The sequence below is a fragment of the Plectropomus leopardus genome, chromosome 5 (assembly GCF_026936395.1).
Source record: "Plectropomus leopardus strain MGB_pleo_1.0 chromosome 5, ASM2693639v1, whole genome shotgun sequence".
Lineage (NCBI taxonomy): Eukaryota > Metazoa > Chordata > Actinopteri > Perciformes > Serranidae > Plectropomus > Plectropomus leopardus.
The window spans coordinates 6,088,224-6,106,285 of record NC_142180.1 but is presented as its reverse complement, the minus strand read 5'-3'; the positions used below and the strand labels follow the sequence as shown (position 1 = coordinate 6,106,285).

The window sequence follows — 18,062 nt, the reverse complement described above, 5'->3', positions numbered from 1 at the left end:
TTAAAAAAAAAACAAAAAAAAAACATATTAAATTTGATTACTTTACCCTTTCATAACTGCTAGAAAATCAGTTGTTGTTGTTTTTTTTTTCCAAAAAGCATGTGCTAAATTTATATAAATAAATAAATACATTTAAAATTAAGAAAACTTGGAGAAATGTACCCTTTTATACCTGCTGTAAAATCTGTTGTTTAGTCAAAAAACATGAGTGAAATAAAAAAAAAATTAAAAAGAGAGGCAGAAAGAGAAAGAGAGAAAACTTGAATAACTGTACCCTGTCATACCTGCTATAAAACCATTTCTTTTGTCAAAAAGCATGGGTTAAATATGAAAAAAGCTCACTTACTAAACTGAGTTATTGATGAATGTTTATTTCACAATGTCTTATTTGTGTCACTCATTAATATTGAACAGCATCAGAAACATTTGCTTTGATTTTATATAAGCAACCTTTCATATAAAATCAAAGAAAATGTTGCGGAAATATCAATATAATATCAATTAGGTCACTACCTAGCCTGTGAGACAAGTTTGAGGGTGTACTGCCTTCCTACAAATGCCGTTTCACTAATCGCAGACCAAGCTCTGTGATTGGACGTTATAAAATACATCATCAGCAAGGGCCTGTTCTCGCCGCAGTATGATGTCGACACGAGTCGGTTGTAAACATGGAGGAGAGAGAAGCACTGAAGAGGCAAATTGAACTTCTTCAAAGTAAATTTTCTTTCTTTAACGTTAACAGTTTGTGTGGTAAAAAGCAGTTTAGAAGACCGTTTTGCATTGTTGAGCTATATAATTTCAGAGTTGTAATGTGCACGCGAGGCCCGCCTTTTATTTTAAAAACGGACGTTAACCGTTAGCTTTGTCTCCTGCTCACTCTGCCCACAGGTGTCTGCTGCCTTTATTTAATTACCTTTACATACTGCATATACGATACGAGGTGTTAGCTAGCTAATTTATTCTTTATTAAAATTTGATTGGACGTAAACAACTAGTTCGCTGGTTTTACCGTCGACTGGTTAGCTTAGCTCATTCTTAAACTGCAAATGGTAACGGGAAATGGTCGTTTTAGCTAACAAATTAAGTTAGCGTCACCGAAAACTTACTGTCTTATAACGCGTGGTCTGGTATCATGGGTACAGCACTGGTGTGTGACATAAAAAAACACAAAGTGTAAGGTGTTGGTCCACTACAATAATAATAATAATAATAAACGTTATGTATTTAGCACCTTTCATACAAGAAATGTAGTCCAACGTACTTTACAACCAAGAAATTGCATGCCCCAAGTGCTTCATATCAAAACCACGTAAAATATAAGCTAAGATCAGAATTTAATACATAAAATGCACCTCCACGTGGATAAAACCCAACTGATAATACTAGTACAAGTAAGATAAAAAAATAAGGATAAAATAGAATACTCAGAATGCATAACATAAGAAGAAAATACAACCACTGAGATAATATTAATAGAAATAAAACAAAAAACTAGAGTGTATGAAAATAAATATAAGGAAAATCCAACATTTTAAAGAGGAGCAGTAGAGTGTAAGTGCAAAGCAAAATGCAACGCCGTTAAATCAGAATCCACCAGAACTGCTTCAGTGCTTAGTAGCATAGATCCTACAAGAGCCTGGATGTCTGGGGAGATGAACAATGTCACATATCTCTCCAAGGTCTCCCATTGATATAGAGGACAGTAGAGTATGGCTTTAATGCCCCAGAGGAGCTGTTGTGTTTACAGACGACAGCCAGTGAATAATTAATACTAAAAGTAATAAATATACAAGCCAAAAAACAACGTTTTGTTTTAAAAGCAAATTTTCTCATGGACAAAAGGGTCTCAAATCCGCGAGTGCCACCTCAAAGGTGATAACGCCTCTGACTTGTTGGAAAGAAATTAAAATTGCCGTGTAGAGGTTGCTGTGAGTTATAGTTGCTTCCACCAGAGTGGGTTCCTTTCATCTCTCTAGTATGTAGAGGTTATGGCGTTATCAAGTTATCAAGCTTTAAAAAATATTATTTATTTTATATATATTATATATTCTTATTTATTCTTATTTATTATTAGATTTTTGGAGCCTGGGATATGTTAATGATTAGCAGCAACATTGGTTGTGCATTTAGTGGAAATAGCATGTATTTTCTCCATATGCCAAGTATGGTAAAAAAAAAAGATGTCATCAGGTGGAAAACAGTAAAAATGACATATTTCAAGGTAAAAACCCAGAATGACACCCGGAAATAATACATTGCATCTTTTTATGCTTTAATGGCTGTGGGATCAAAAAATATAGATTGAATGGAGAATAATAGGAATAGGATTAATATTGTGCATCCCTACCTCTTTTAAATCACCTTTTAAAACCCATCTTTATAGAGCTGATTTTATGTGATGCCGTCTTTTTATTTATTTCATTCCATTTATCATTTTGTCATTTTACTGCTTTTATGTTTTTTTATTTGTGTTAATCTATATTGACAGTATGTCTTATTTCTTGCATTTTTTGTCCTTGTTTTATCCTTTAGTTTTGTCTGGCATTACATTGTGGAAGGACTGTTAGCTCTCCGTTGCTATGTTGCCCTCAGAGTATCCTGTTTCTGCTTTCGCTTCACTTGTCAAAGCACTTTTGAAACTCTGTTTCTTAAAGGTGGCATATAATAAAGTTATTGTTATTATTATTATTATATGAAATCTTGTCAACCTTTTCAGTAAGTCCTTGTGTTCTGTATGGAATCATCAGGATGTGCTGGATTAATAACACACTAATAATCTAATTAATTTAAAACTTATCTCTAGTCCCAATTGACCAATTGAAAACTGTTGACAGCATGTTGAGATTCTTAACGAGAGTAACACGGACACTGTGTTTTATTGTATTTTTTGTGTTTTGAGCACCAAAACTCCTTTCCTTTAACCTCCTGACTAAAATAACACTATTTATATGCCACAAAAGGAAAATGAGAACTATGTTTTGTTGTGACTCTTGTACATGGTTTCTGTTTTTTTTTTTGTTTCGTTTTTTTTAATATATGTTTTATGACTTTGAATGTGATTTAACAACTAAACAACTCCTATTTCCAAATTTCCAGATCTAATCAATAAACACAAGAGCGTCCATGGTGACACCCCATTCCCAAGAGATGAGCCGAGGCATCCAGAAGCTCCAACATCAGCCAGAGGCAGAGGTCACAGCACATCTGTCGTCCATCCTCATAGCTCCAGAGGGAGACTGTATGCTCCTCAGAGTCATGGAAGTTGGAGGAAAATGTACTCATTGAGCAACAAGGACCACCAGTCCTCTGTACGACATCCCTCAGCTTCTACCTCCTCCTCTGTTCATCAGTCCCACAGTGTATCTCAGAGCAGCTCACTGCCCAGCCTCAGCAGAGGAGAGGAGAGTCAAAGAGTCAACACTGCCACTATATCATCAGGGAGCCCTCAACAGAAGAGAGAGGGACATAGAAGCAGCATCACAGGAAGTGCAGCGAAACAGAAACAAAACAAAGATACTCTCAGAAAAACAGCTGTGTCTCAGGATGAAGGTGGAAAAGAAGATTCAAGCTCAACAGGCACAAGTGTGCCAACATCTCACAGACAGGCTCAAGAATTTCTGCAGAGGACTGAAAGCAAGCCTGCAGTCCAGCCCGAAAAGAACGTCGGTGGCTCTCAGGAAGTGCCATCTTCAGTTAAGGCCAAAGCCACATCCAGTTTGCAGAGCAGTCCTCAACCACAGATCAAACCTTCACTGACAAGCAAAACCAGCTCTGATGCTAAACGGACTCTAAGTACGACAACTCCGGCAATTCCCACCACTGGTAGTACTGCACCACCTCTTCCTGCTCTGTTGAAAGTGCCAAAACAACCTTCTGTTAACACCACCTCTCACACCAGCCAGGGCCAAGCATCTTTTTTGAAAAAATCTAAGTTCACATGGGTTAAAAGCCAGAACATCAGAGGAGTGGAGCCTAAACAAACTAGCTTAATTACCTCCTCCCCAGGCAAAGCTGTGATTGCTGCCCCAACATCTGTCTCAAAAGCTGGAGCAGCGAGTGGAAGCTCCCCCTCATTCTCAAGCAGCAAGCGAACCCCTGCCAAGAAGTTACCTCGAAAGCTGAGTACGGTCATTGTAGCCCCCAAGACCTCCAAGTACAAATGGGTGTCGTCCTCTGCTGGAGACCAAGCTAAAATACCTCGAAAATCACCATCGCCCAAAGCCCTGACTCATCCCCAGAGAGCTCTGGAGAAAGGAGAGGCCACTAAGAAACAGAGCAGAGCAGCCTCCACTCCCTCTGCAAAGATAAAAAAGGGAATTGCAGGTTCCTCTAGCAACTCCTCACTGAGTAGCCGATACCGATGGAAGGCTGGAGGCCAGAGTACCTCTGTGGCAGTGACAGGAGGCGGGGCAGTGTCCCGTCGTAGATCTGCCTTCCACTGGACGTCAGAAAAAAACAACAAAGGAGTGAAAGGAGGGTTTGTTCTTTCCCCATCTGTAGCCCAACGTACCTCCCTGTCACCATCCTCCTCTCCTGGTGGGTTCAAGCTCCGCAGCAGGATGAAAATCATCAGGAAATCTGCTAGTAGGTAAGTAACAGAAATATCTTTGTGATCTGCTTTACTTTGCTCCAAATTTATTGCTACTCTGAGTCCTTCTCTTTTACATTTTTTAATGTCATTTGCCAGAGAGTAGTTGCAAATGTGGCAGAATACCTCAGGGTTCCCGCGGATCCATAAAAAGTAGGGCTGCACCTAACAATTATTTTTTTATGGATTAATCTATCTATTATTTTTAGATTAATCGATTAATCTATTGATTTTTTTTATTGGTCTAACTATTATTTTTTTATTACTTGATTAATATAACAAACAATGGACTGAAAATTACATTTTAAAACTCATACACTGCAGGGCATTATTCTCCAGCAAAAAATAGGCCAGTCTTAACTGTGAATCTGTGTTATATAAAATATAAATATATATATTTACTGATATAAAGTCTCTCCAAAATAAAATTAATGCAAGAGCTTGTTCCACTCAAGTAAAAGGAATGTAGTGCAATCTACATTTAGCAATCCAACAGCAAAATAAATAAAAGCAATGTAAAATTCAAGTCACTTTTAGGAGGAGTAACAAAACACTTACTCTTTGTTACAGTAACAAACCTCAAATCTAGCAGTCCAACAAAACCTCTTTACAGTAAAATTTGAATAACACTATAGTTTTTCTCTAACAGAAATAATTAGAACTAGTCCATTCTTTCTGCATCAAAATAGTCCAGCCTTAACTGGGCCTTAAGGCATACCACTGCCTGCTGATATGAGTGCTGTATTTTCATATTTATAATATTCCTCTCATTTATGAAGTTATTTAAGCTCCCGCACAGCTGACAACCCCATCCTGTAAATGTTTCAAAATAGCCACAGAGACACAGATAGATAACTTTTGTTTTGAAAGGGAAGCAAGGAATTTGAGGTGAAGCAAACATCTTTGTATTTCCTCATCTCTGTGACAAAGAGAGACTTTGAACTGCAGTATAAAGTGGTAAAGAGTCAACAAACGAGAGCATCACACATAAAAAAACGGCGAGCCACTGTTTCTCTAGATGTGCTGCAGCTGACACGCAGCTCAGACGCGCCTGACAGGCGCTGCTCGGGCGAGCAGTGTGCACACTCTAACTTGATACACGAGCGCCGAAACAAGAAACAACACGCCTGGCGCTGCTCACGCTCTCATTATGCACGCTGTGTGAAACGGTGCGACTAATGCACTAGAATAAACAAAGGCTCAGGGTGCGACGTCACGTAAACGATTATGTCGACGCGTTGCCCCAGCCCTAATAAAGTCTTAAAAATTAAGTAAATATAAAATAATCCCCCCAGCTAATTTTCAGGTCATTTGCTTTTCAACTTTTACTTTATTTTTTTTCTCTTTTTGCGGGACATTTCTTGCTTAGTTGCTTATTATCTTTTCTCCCATGTTTTAAAAAGAAAACTTTCACTTAGCTGATTTCAGAGGTTTATGTAATGATATATAATACAAAAATATGTTTATTGTCTTCCATGTGTTTGACTCTAAAAAGGATTGGCTTTTTTTCAGCATTTGATGTAGATAATCTTACTTTTTCACAAAAAAATTATGTTTTATGTTACAAGAAACATTTTGGTAAATAAGACTGTCCTTCAATCAGGGTTCTTGCAGATTTAGGCTAGGTAGATTTAAGACTTTTTCAGACTTTTTTTAATGCCACTTTGCATTAATTTTGAGACCAATTTTTTTTGATAACCATTATTTTGCCCAAATGTTTGTTGTATCATAAACATGATTTTTTTTCCAGGGAAAAAGTTAGATTATCTACATCAAATTTTGAAAAAACAACCCCTTTTTTAGGTAAAACACATGGAAGACAATGAATATATTATATTATAAACAATTCAATTAGGGGTTACCAACAAAAGTGTGAAATATATGGCGTTTTGGGCCTTATTTCTGGATGACTGTGTTTCTCAATCCGCATGTGAGATGACACTGCCTGAGTTCCCATCATGACGAGTTTAAGAAAAGAAATTTATTATATTATTTTAAAAAATAGATGTTGCCAATTATTTTGAGATTTACAATTCAGTGTCAGAAAAAAATCATGAGACTTCCCATGTCGGAGCATTTTAAGACTTTTTAAAGATTCATTTAAGCCAATATACTAACAATTAAGGCCTTATTTTTATATAAATGAATTCATTGCCTTTTAAGACAATAAGGATTTGCGGAAATCCTGTTAAATTTTAGTTACTTGAAATCTGGTCTTAAACCTTACTCTGAGTGACAATAAAAAAGTCTTAGATATTACTTGCCTTCAGCTGAAGGAACCCTATGCTTGAGTTAATCGATTTTTCTAAATATAATTTCCTGAATGGTCGTCTTCAGTGTATTATTGATAACATTCTTCTCCTCTGGTTTCTGTCTTGTGACCACAGCGGAGGTGTATCAGAGAAGGGGGCCAGCCCATCAGCAGTAAAGTTCTCCCCGCGGGGCCGGTTGCACACCTTGACCAGGTCTCCCATAGGAGTCAGAAGGACACCCTCCAGGGAGCTTGTGTCTTTTGGTAGACACAAGTTGAGACGACTCTCCCCCACCTTATCAAGAACAAGTAAGAAGCGCACACACACACACACACACCACACCACACACACACACACACACACACACACACACACACACACACACACTTCAGACTATTGTGTTGTTGAGTGTTTGCTCTATTATTCTACACAGTATTCCTGTAATGAGCTGTCAACCAAATGCTCATCCATGGAAAATAACATTACATGGCTAAGAGGGAGCATATCCAGTCTGTCTGGTTGTGGTAAAATTGTGTGGTCTGTGCTCTTATAGTATAAATGCTGGGACCATATAGTTATTATTGATTTGTTTTTGTAATATTCCTTCTCCTCTCTTATTTTTAAGCATGTGACTATCAGCAGCCATACAGTAAGACCCACAGCAGTTAAACTTTCTAGATGGGTCCATGGATCCAAATTCTTACCCACTCCTCAGCTAAGAGTTACATTCTGCAGCCACTAGGTGGTGCTATGACAACTTGTTTCAGCCAATTACTCATCAACTGTCCATCAAGCGCTCAAAAAACTCTTATTTTCCCTGTGCAGTTCTCAAGTCCTGCAGGATCTGCAGACATTTTCATGAAACTGGGACCAAATTGATTGCAATTAGTCTAGTCATTAGTAATTTTCTTTTCCATTTAACTGCAATGGTTATTCTACAAAACTGGCAGGTATGATCTGAATTTTTTTTGCTATGAATTAATCAAGTGCTTCGTCTTGTGTTTTGTGTGCAGCCATTGGAACTTTCCACACATCCACTATGTCCACTACATTTCCCACAAAAATATGACAAATCTAAACAAAGTGTTGTCTTCAGTTATTGTATTCTCTAAGGAGGTGACGTGCTTTGTTGTGGTACTTTTTAAAAAAAAATCTGTGCGTGATTTAGCATATAGCTCTTAAACACCAAAGAAAACGCAGACTCACTGATGGGCATTGGCGTTCTTACACATTAAAAACACTCTCAGCAAGCACATTCTTACTACCTGGGGGATTGGCCTTTATTTAGCCTCTTCCAGTTGCCAGGATCATCAGCATCATTTGTTGCATTTTTTATTAGATTTATTTTAAATTTCATTTCTGCAACATCACCATGTCTCACTGTGTTTTTTATTCAGGAGATTTCAAACATGCTGTTAATGATAGACGCATCACCAGAGAGATCTTTGGGTCAAACAAAGAGTCTTCCGAGCAATACTTTCATCTGACAGTGGTTTTACTTGCAGCACCTTAAACATTAGAGATATGCTGTGAATTCCCACTTTAGTTTTACCTCTTAGTTGTTTGCTAGTTGTTTTCTTAACTTTCTCTCTATTTTAGCAATGTGTCTCCAGTGGTGTTGTGAAGGGTATATGCATATATACAGTATTTATCCACCTCGTTTTCTGACTGTTTACAGTTATACCCTCCTTTTAGCCAAAAAGCCACTGGATTAAACAGGACAGTATACCCACTTTCTCCTCAATAATATGTCTCCCTTCAGCACTTGTTGTGCACAACCTGTGCTCCAGTGTTCTCAAATGAGGGTTTCAGATAAAAAGTGATAGCTATCATACTGTGTATGTTTCTTTATCTAAGTTTATTAAAAAAAAACAAAAATGTAACTAAATGGAGAGACGCAGCTACGCATGTGCATTTCCTTTACTCCTCCACTGTCTGTTAGACGTTCCATTCATGCTTGTATTTAAAAAAAAAAGATTTCAGGTTTCATTAATGATGAGCATTTGTTTAACCACAAACTTTTGTTTTCACTCCTTTAAAGGGTCATTGTATGCAGTGTTAATAATAACATACCGTGACAATATCATATTGTTGCAACCCTATCTGAGACCGCTGTAAGCTACATACTAAAAGAATACAGTACTTGCTACTACATGTACTAATTGTCGTAATGCATTGCTGTTGCAGTAGGTTCAGGAGAAATCACTGCATTTCATCATTTTGTGCTAGTAGGAGATGACCAAGTACAGGTGCTGAGACTTCACTCAACCTGTAATTTTGTAATGACACTGTCAGTTGTAATTCATGAAGAGATATCCAAGGTTTTCTCAAGATTCAAGGGTTATTTTTTTCCAAATTATTTTGGGAACTGTTTTTACCATCTGCAACTTATTTTAGTGATTTCATTTCTCTTTGTGGGACAACAGCACACTCAAATATCAAACATTCTTCTCTGCGCCTTGATGTTTTGCCTCTGTGACAGTGATAGCTGTGGGCAGAGGCATTTGGTTTTCGAGTTGTCCACCCATCCCATTCTTTCATTCTAGAATAAAATGCTGAAGTTCAGACATTTTGCATCCAAAAGGTCAACTCTCCTGTGACATCATAATGTTCTGCAAAAATACCTTTCTGTTCATTACTCACCGTCATAAATCAGGAACAGAAGGGGAGACACCAATCTGGGTTGGAGGTGTCTGTGTGTGTGTGTAGCATCCATATAATTCTAGTCTTTCTCCAGTGTATACTTTGTTTTCTTTAATTTTTTCTCTGTGAACACGTTACATACTCAAGACCTGCTTATAATCATGCAGCTGCCGTTGAAAGGGAGTTTTAGGTTATTTGCCCCTCAGCTGTGGCTCTGACAGCAGCTATTACAGCTCAGTCCAGTAGAGGGCAGCGGCTCACATCCACGTTGTCGTGGTAGAGGCTTTGTGTTGCTGGCTGTCACCAGAGTGGCTTACAGGCACACTGTGAGAGGAGGAGGGGGGAGGTTAATTGATTGCCCAATTCAGCCGTGATGGCGAACAAGTGCCGATAGCGGGTAATTTGCAGAGGTGGAGGCAGGCAGCGCCACTGCTATCAAGCCCTGGCACCACTCTCCCTCCAGTAGATAAAAAGGAGCTAATGCATAATTATCCCTTTGCAAATTGGATTGTTTTAACGAACTGTAGAATATAGGCCTAACCTGATGGAAAGCAATCATTGTTTTTACAGCTGTGCACCCTCCCCCCCCTCCCGCTCTCTCCCGTCCCTCCTCCTCTTGCCCCTCCAACCCCTCCGGTCATTCTGCGTGTACCCCACACGCCTCATGCCCATCTTAGTGTAATCTCCCATACTCAATGAAGTCAGAAGACATTAGAAAAACCATCACTATTAACATTAGGCTTTATTTGTCCCCATGGCTCTGCATCTATCAGTCTGCTTCTCTTTTTCCGATTCTTTTAACTTTCCGTGTCCTTTCTCACACCTCCTGCATCCTTCTCTTCCTCTTCATCATTTCTCTGTGTATTTTATGTCATGTGGAGACCCTGAATGGCCTCCAGCGGGAACACACACACATCTCTAATTAAACATGGGGATTCGGAATCAGAGACGCAGGAAAGGTGGAGCAGGGGTGAGCACAGAGGAAGATGGAGTGAGGAAAGCTGCTCGTAGCCGTCTGTGCCTCCGATAAGAGCTGCTAATAAAGAGCAAATTGAATTACTAATGATGGGAAGCAGAGTCCCTATAGATGAGCCCGTTAAAAACCAACCTTATGACCACTCACACATGCATGATAATAACACTCGCAAACAATGTTTCTTAATTTCCTCCTCAATGGCCAGCTTTAGCCTCTCTGCTCCACGTTAGGGGGGGCGGCTGGTGTGTTTTCAGAGGTGCTCGGTTATCTGTGGTTTAATTTAAAGAGGGCATAAACCTAAGTAAGCAGTCAGGGCTGTAATGAATCGAGAGGTGTGTGTGAATGTATATATCTATGCGTGTGTGCTTGCATGTGCCCGTAGACAGCCATGTAGCCCAGATAATCTAATAAAGCAGATAAATGTCAAGAGCGGACAGAACACAGGGAGGAAGAGTGCTGAGGCGTGCGGCTTTGGGCCCCATGTGACAGGCTTCTGGAGAGTTTTAGGTCTCTATCTCACTCCGGTTTCCTTCCTCCCTCACCATCTCTCATCCAGTCTCGCTCAGTCTTTTTCCTCTCCGTAGCTGTCTCCACCGCTCCGCTAATATGCCTTGTGACTTTTCTAAGCCCAAGTACTGCACATCACTTTGCAGACTGCAGGCGTTTTCTTTATAATCTTATTCAAGGTCTGAGCTGTAATGTCAGGAGAGTTCATCTGAATTCATAAATCACTTTAGGAAGAATAAGATTTAAAGAGCAAATGTAGCAAAATCATCTCACAATTATTAATTTTTTGAAAAACACATTTTTTATTCTTTATTTTTGGAAACATATAAACTGCCACACAGCATAGCAAAAGGAAAGCAGTAAAATAAAATGAACACATTCACATGTTTTTGTGCACATGCGTACATGAACATATATACAGACACTCCAACACATAAGATGCAGTTGCACAAAATAAAGGCCCATCTAGGGCTAATCCCATTGTGATTGGCGACAGAAAGATGCAAGAAGGCATATAAATGTGACTTAGGTCATTTGGAGTTCTATCCAATAGGTTAGTTTAGTTAAAATGTATTCCATGAAAGGATGTCAGATTCTCACAAATTTATCAGAAGAGCCATTTAACACTTTACAAGTCATCTTAAATAATGTGGAAAAAAATGTTGTAACAACTTTATTTTTATAAGTAATTAACACCAAATGTGTGTTCATAAATACAGTAGTTAAGTACTTATGTACTGTTAGCATAAAATATGAACACATTTTTAAGTTGATTAATAGTAAAAATTAAATTGGTCCAAAAACTTTTTTCATTGTTTAAAAGGAATTTACCATAATTATGACCATAGTTGATTCTTCATAAAATTATGTTATTGCAGCATTTTTTCCACGTTATTTTAAACGAATTTTAAAGTGTTAATATAAGTCTCAGTCCCTCAAGTTTGAGATGCTGCATCACCTCCATTAGCCACTGAGTCCAGCTCGGTAGGTGAGGGTTCTTCCAATGGTGAAGGATCAATCTTCATTCTAATTAAGTAACATATTTCTTCATCTTGAGTTTGGTTCCTGACAGATTTTTATGTTCCTACCCTTCTACGGAAAAAAAAGAGAAAAAACGCTATCAAGGGATCTGGGTGAATTGTCATTTTAAAAATATCTGACAGTGTTTTGAAAATTGAGCTCCAAGATTAGGACAGAGCCTGAATGAGTGTGCCAGGGGGGTAGGTGAGAGTTTGCAGTGGAATCGACATCTAGGAACATTTAAGGGAGTTCGGCTTCAGAGTAATGAAGGCGATGCAGGATGCCTTACATTGAATGAGAAAGTGACCAGACTGCCATGTTGGAAATAATCGACCTGAGCACCAAGCACTGCCCACTGGGTCCAGCAAACATTCTCATTTTACAGCTAAACTGTACACTATAATATGTTTCTCAAAACACTTGAGGTACGAAATAGGCCATGCTGTGACAGAAGCTTCAGAAGCTTGATTCATATTTGATGAGTGCAGCCTTGACAGTTCAACTGAAGTTTACCAGCAGTGACTGACATGATTGACATCTCTTTTAGAGAATCCTCGGCTCTGATTGGCTGTTTTTGTTCATGCGCAGTTAGGCCGTTATCAATGCTACAAGGCATTAGAGTAGGCAGAGGAGTATGATTTTGCTCAGTGATTATCTGTCTCATATAGTGCTGTATGAATAAAGTTACAGTTTCAGCAAAAATGATAAAAGTCATTTTTATAAAAATTACAAAGTACAGCTTTAACCAACATTTTAGTTTCACTTATAAAGTCACTTTTGGCGCATTTCAGTTTGTATTGGTAACTAATGGGTTTTGTTTAAAACCTCTCTAAACTGTAAACTTGTAAGTAAGTAAAGCTTTATTTATATAGCACTTTTTAAAACGTAGTTACAAAGCACTTTAACAACACATGTACACGCACTTAAAATGAGTAAGTCAAAAATGAATTAATGGAGCTTTAATAAATTACAATATGGAACACAGTACAATGATGGACAGACAAGACCAAAACAAACAAAGAAAACCATAGGTGGGTTTTTAGTAGACGCTTGAATCAGTCTGAGGACTCAGCAAATCTGACTGACTGGGGAAGATTGATTGAGATTGAGAAAACAGCAAATGCAAGATCACCTTTTGTTTTGCGGTTGGAGCAGGGATGGAGAAGAGGCCAAGATTTGAGGATCAGAGTGGGGGTGAGGCCATGCAGTGCCTTGTTGCTCACCAGTCAACAGGATCTTGTAGTCTATTCTGAATTTGATAGGAAGCCAATGGAGGGATGCAAGAACAGGTGTTGTGTGGGACCAATGGCTTGTCCTAGTCAGTAGTCTGTCAGCTGTGTTTTGAATCATTTATGTAAACACAGTTAAACCAACTGACCAACCAACTTCCCTGTTGTAGTAATCTGTAAAGGTGTTGCTACTGGTGCTCTTTAAATTCAGTTTCTGACACTCTGTTAAGTCTGTTATATATTTAAATGTCCTTGAAAATAGGTGCAGTTGTGCCTTCTGACCCGTAGTTGACGGTAGCTGTAGTTAATAAACGGCAAATAATGTATGTGCAGGTGCACTTTCCTAGCATATTAGTTTGCAAAATGAATGATGTAATTAAGTATTTACATTACACCGGTAAAGACAAAGAATGAAACGATTGTTGCTGTAATAACTTGCAAGAGTTGTGAAATCCTGTCTCTGGTTTGGTGTCTCAGGCATCTTAAACCTCACTCAGTGGGACTATTGTGTTGTATTGTTGTGCTTCTCTCGGGTACTTGCAGCAACACAACATCACCAGTTCAGACTTATTTAGGTTTTTATGTAAGGCTGTTTTCAGTGCCACTGCAGTCCAACTCTCTCTTGTTACTCTTAGTATTTAGATATGGATGCATCCACTGGCTACTCAAGTTTTACTGCTCAGCTAGTCCCCAGCCCTGTTTATGTAAATCATAAAATACACGCACGCATGCACGCACGCACGCACGCACACACACAGGGGTCAGATTGTTTCTGTGTTGTAGTAGGAGTGGCTCTCTTGCTGCCACCTTTGCTCTCAGCATCAGCTTACCAACATGCTGCCCCCCCAACACACCCCACTGGTATCATGGAGCCCATTACCACTACATAAGAATCCCCCCTCATCCTTCAGGGATCCTGTTACCGTGCCTACAGTGATCCCATTTATTTCACCTATAAATCATATGTTCTGCACTGCATCGGGGTCCTGCTCTCTCTAACATTTTCCACACTCTCCACTGATATGCATGTCCACAACACTGTATGTACATGCAAACACAGATGGCATTGACAAACAAGGGGCTTAACTGTGCTTTGAAGAGCTGAGAAACCTTTTTTTTTTGCAGAGGTACAAGCAGAATGTTTTTTCAACATCATTTTAAGATACCAGCAGAAACTTGCACTTAAAGAAAATGTGTATTTGCCAGCTTTAAAGCAGACTTCCATTTTTAAGTTACTTGCTGATTGCAGCTCCTCTAAAGAAATTAAAACGCCAGCAGTGTTGTGTTACACCACGGAGAAACACACACCTGCAGCATCTCACATTCGTCAAAACAATTGCATCCAAGGCTTTTAGTGCAAACCCACACAGGTGACTTGAGGTTTATCATTTTAGGTTGTTACAAATTCCTTCATCAGGATGTGCCACTACTGCACACCAACTCCTCAGAAAACCATCTCATTTTCAATTTGGGGAGGTTGACACACTAATTGATGTGTGTCAAATAACAAATTGCATCGGGATGCATCCCATATATGTTGGGCTAAAATTTCACTATCGACTTTTGTTTATTGAAAAAAAATGCAACAGTAACACTCAAATAGGGCTGCTCTGAAATGTTTGTCAGTTGATTGCAGCAGAAGGAACATATTCTTCGTAACAGAAATTGCCATCTGGCCATTTACTCCATGTAATGCTGGCTCAGATGTAGTTTAGGCAGACCCTTGACTTGTTTTATTGGATCCAGATATTTAAAAAATCTATGGTGACCCCGAAGGTAAAAAACACAACATTTCACAAAGCAAAATGATATTTCAGAGAACACAACCACAAGTCACAAAACAGAATGACATTTCAGAAAACAGAACAAAACGACACAACTACATTTCAAAATAAAACATCAAATAAAGCAAAAAGCACATTTCACAAAAAACATTTTGGAAAACAACATTTCATTAAACATGACATTTCAGAAGACAAAATGACATTTCACAAAATATAACCACAAATCAACAAAACAAAACAACATTTCACAAAACAAAATGACATTTCACACTTTTTTGTAATGTGGTTGTGTTTTGTGAAATGTCATTTTGTTTTGTAAAATGTTGTGTTGTGGTGTGAAATGAGGTTGTTTCTTCTGAAATGTTGAGTTTTCATCCTCAGGGCCACTGTAATAATCAATCAGGAGTATTGCATCATAAAACATGATGGGGAGTTATGCTTTACAACAGCCTTTCAATTATAAGCCTTTTAGATGTCAGATAATTTTAATTAAGAGCTAAAAAGTGACTTTAATTTTCCTGCTGGACCTGTACAGAGTGGAAACTCTTTTTGAGCTCTGTCTGCAGACCAATTTGTGTACACTGAACTCTTCTTTTTCTACACTACAGTTGTATTCTTTCTTGATGCTCTCTTTGTCTTGTGTGGGTCCTCTCATAGTCTTGATTTACAACACTGCTAAACTGATTATCAGTAGGTTATCCTTGGTATATATGAAAACACAAAAACACTAAAAATATCACTGCCACTTTATTTTGGACTGCACTGTAAAGCCCAGTCTGTCCTTTTTTGACTTCATCTTGGCACGGCACACGTTTGTTTATTTTTGTTTGTTTCTTTGCATCACTCTCTGGTTCACACTTGCTCCAGTTTCTCCCACTTTTCCTTCACACCGCAGCCACTTGTCCTGCGCTCTCCTCTCACCCGACCCCCCCATGCAGCTTAGCTTATAGAGGACATTAACTCACTGTTTGTTTGGACATCACAGCACACAGCAGGTGTTGCTATGCACATACTGGAGGTGCCACTCTACGTCTAATATATATTTGTGCTGATCTTTCTCAGAACTTTTTATTGGTCAAATGATTTTTATTAGTTTGTTTGTGTGTGTGTGTGTGTGTGTGTGTGTGTGTGTGTGTGTGTGTGTGTGTGTGTGTGTTCGTATGTGTTGGTGTGTATGATTCCCCCCATCAGCTGCTTTTTTACATACCGTTCTCTGAATGCCATTCTCCAGTCTTCCCATAGTATTATCAGTTGGATGACACACACACATTTACACCGGGTAGACCTTAACCTAATGCACACACACACTGGCATTCTGCTCATTCCTTTGCACTTTCTCAGGCTCTCTGTGTCAAACAGGTGGACCTCTGTCCTCTTTCTGTCTGTCTCTCTGTCTGTGGCTTTCTCTCTCTTCCTTTCTCTTCCTTTCTCCTTATATTGGTCACCATTTGTCTCTCTCTCTCACACACACAAACACACACACACATGCTGTGCAAGACATGTGCGCCCACACACATGCAAAAATCAAACATCCAGGATTGTTGTGTTGCCACAGTGCTTTAGGCTGCTGTTGCCACTGCACAAGAGAAGGAGAGCCGTTTGTCACTCCGTGTATGTTTTAGCATGCAGACCAAAAAAGCAGCTACAACCTTTTGCATGCATTTATCTTTGTGCCTGCTATAAACAGTATGGTTATTCGGTTGCGGGAATGATTCAGTTTCTCATGTTAGATGGTGTCTTGTGCAGGACAGGCTCAGTATAGCTCTCCGCAGCGGTGCACAGTGACATTTGGCATTCTGATTAACCTCCCAGGACCCAGGGAGCTGCACAGGCCAGCGATCAGACCCCTGTACCTACAGTATGCCCACATGAGGGACTCCTACCCATCTGTATTCTAAGACCCCTCCTTCCTCCACAGACTCTCATCAAACTGTCAACTGGCCATAATTAAAGTTCTGACTCATTGGAGATCAACATGCAGATGGACATCTCTGGCCTTGAGAACATACACAGAGTAGTAAACTCAGTGGTCAAAGGATAACTTCTGTTGAAAACACTTCAAATTGCTCAACAGGTTTGACATATTTTACTTAAGAAATGTTGGTTTATGGCTCTATAGTTCCAGCAGAGTTCAGTGTTTTTTTGACTGAACTCCAAGATGAGCTCAGAGTGCCATTTGCCATGCTGTGAGGGTGTTTTTATCCTCCATATCTATGGGGGGAGGGGGAGCGGCATGTGTTGAAATGTGTCATCAATACTATTGAGTCCAGAAACTTGAGCTCGCAATGACTGTGACTCCTTCCCAGTTAAGGAGGTAAATGTTTTCTTGGTATCCAGAGGAGTGGCCCATGTGCCAGGCTTGTCTGAATAAATCAGAAACCTAACAGGATGCAGGCACAGCCTTACTAATTATTTGAGAACACATGGCAGGCAATGTAGGTGTCATTTATTGGTAAATGGCTTGGCGAGGGTACAGGGTGTTGCTGTTTTCAGCTGTAGTCATATGAATCCTGACTATAATCTACAGGGTTCCCACACATTTTAATGGACAAAACTTTCCCATGACATCTCAAGGACTTATTGTCACATTATGATTAAAAGGGTCTATCTGACATTTTTGTCAGAATTGAGTTATTCGTAGATTCTTTGACAACTTAGCATTATGTGAGTTGTATTTTTAAGTTATATGCATTTTTGTACTTTTTATTTGGAATACAAAACGGTTCATATCATCATATCATTGCTCTTAAAACTATGAAGCTCAATACCTCAAAATCCCTCAGAATGAATTCTTGTCCACTTTACCAAGGTGGTGTAATAATCATTTTTTGTTCCCTTGTCCTATTTACCCAGCATTTTTTCAAACATATCAGGTTAAAACTCCAATCACACATAATTTCATATTGCTGACAATGGAAAATGGACAAATGTACTTGAGGTCATCGAAACATCCCATATCGACACATATTAGAGCAATTTATTTCAGTTCAGTTCAATTCAGATCACTTTATTCATACTCCAGGGGCGAATAAAAGTCACACAGAGTAGCCAATTTACACATAG

General features: G+C 39.0%; 1 protein-coding gene across 1 annotated transcript in view; it reads left to right on the top strand.

The window, feature by feature from the left end:
• Positions 1 to 593: 593 nt before the first annotated feature.
• zc3h3 (zinc finger CCCH-type containing 3) overlaps positions 594 to 18,062 on the top strand; it is an 84,059-nt gene continuing 66,590 nt past the window's right edge. The window contains exons 1-3 of the mRNA XM_042483625.2: positions 594 to 714; positions 3,097 to 4,588; positions 6,976 to 7,148. Of these exons, the coding sequence (XP_042339559.2) occupies positions 669 to 714; positions 3,097 to 4,588; positions 6,976 to 7,148 (1,711 nt within the window). The 5' untranslated portion in view covers positions 594 to 668. The remainder of the gene's footprint in view (positions 715 to 3,096; positions 4,589 to 6,975; positions 7,149 to 18,062) is intronic.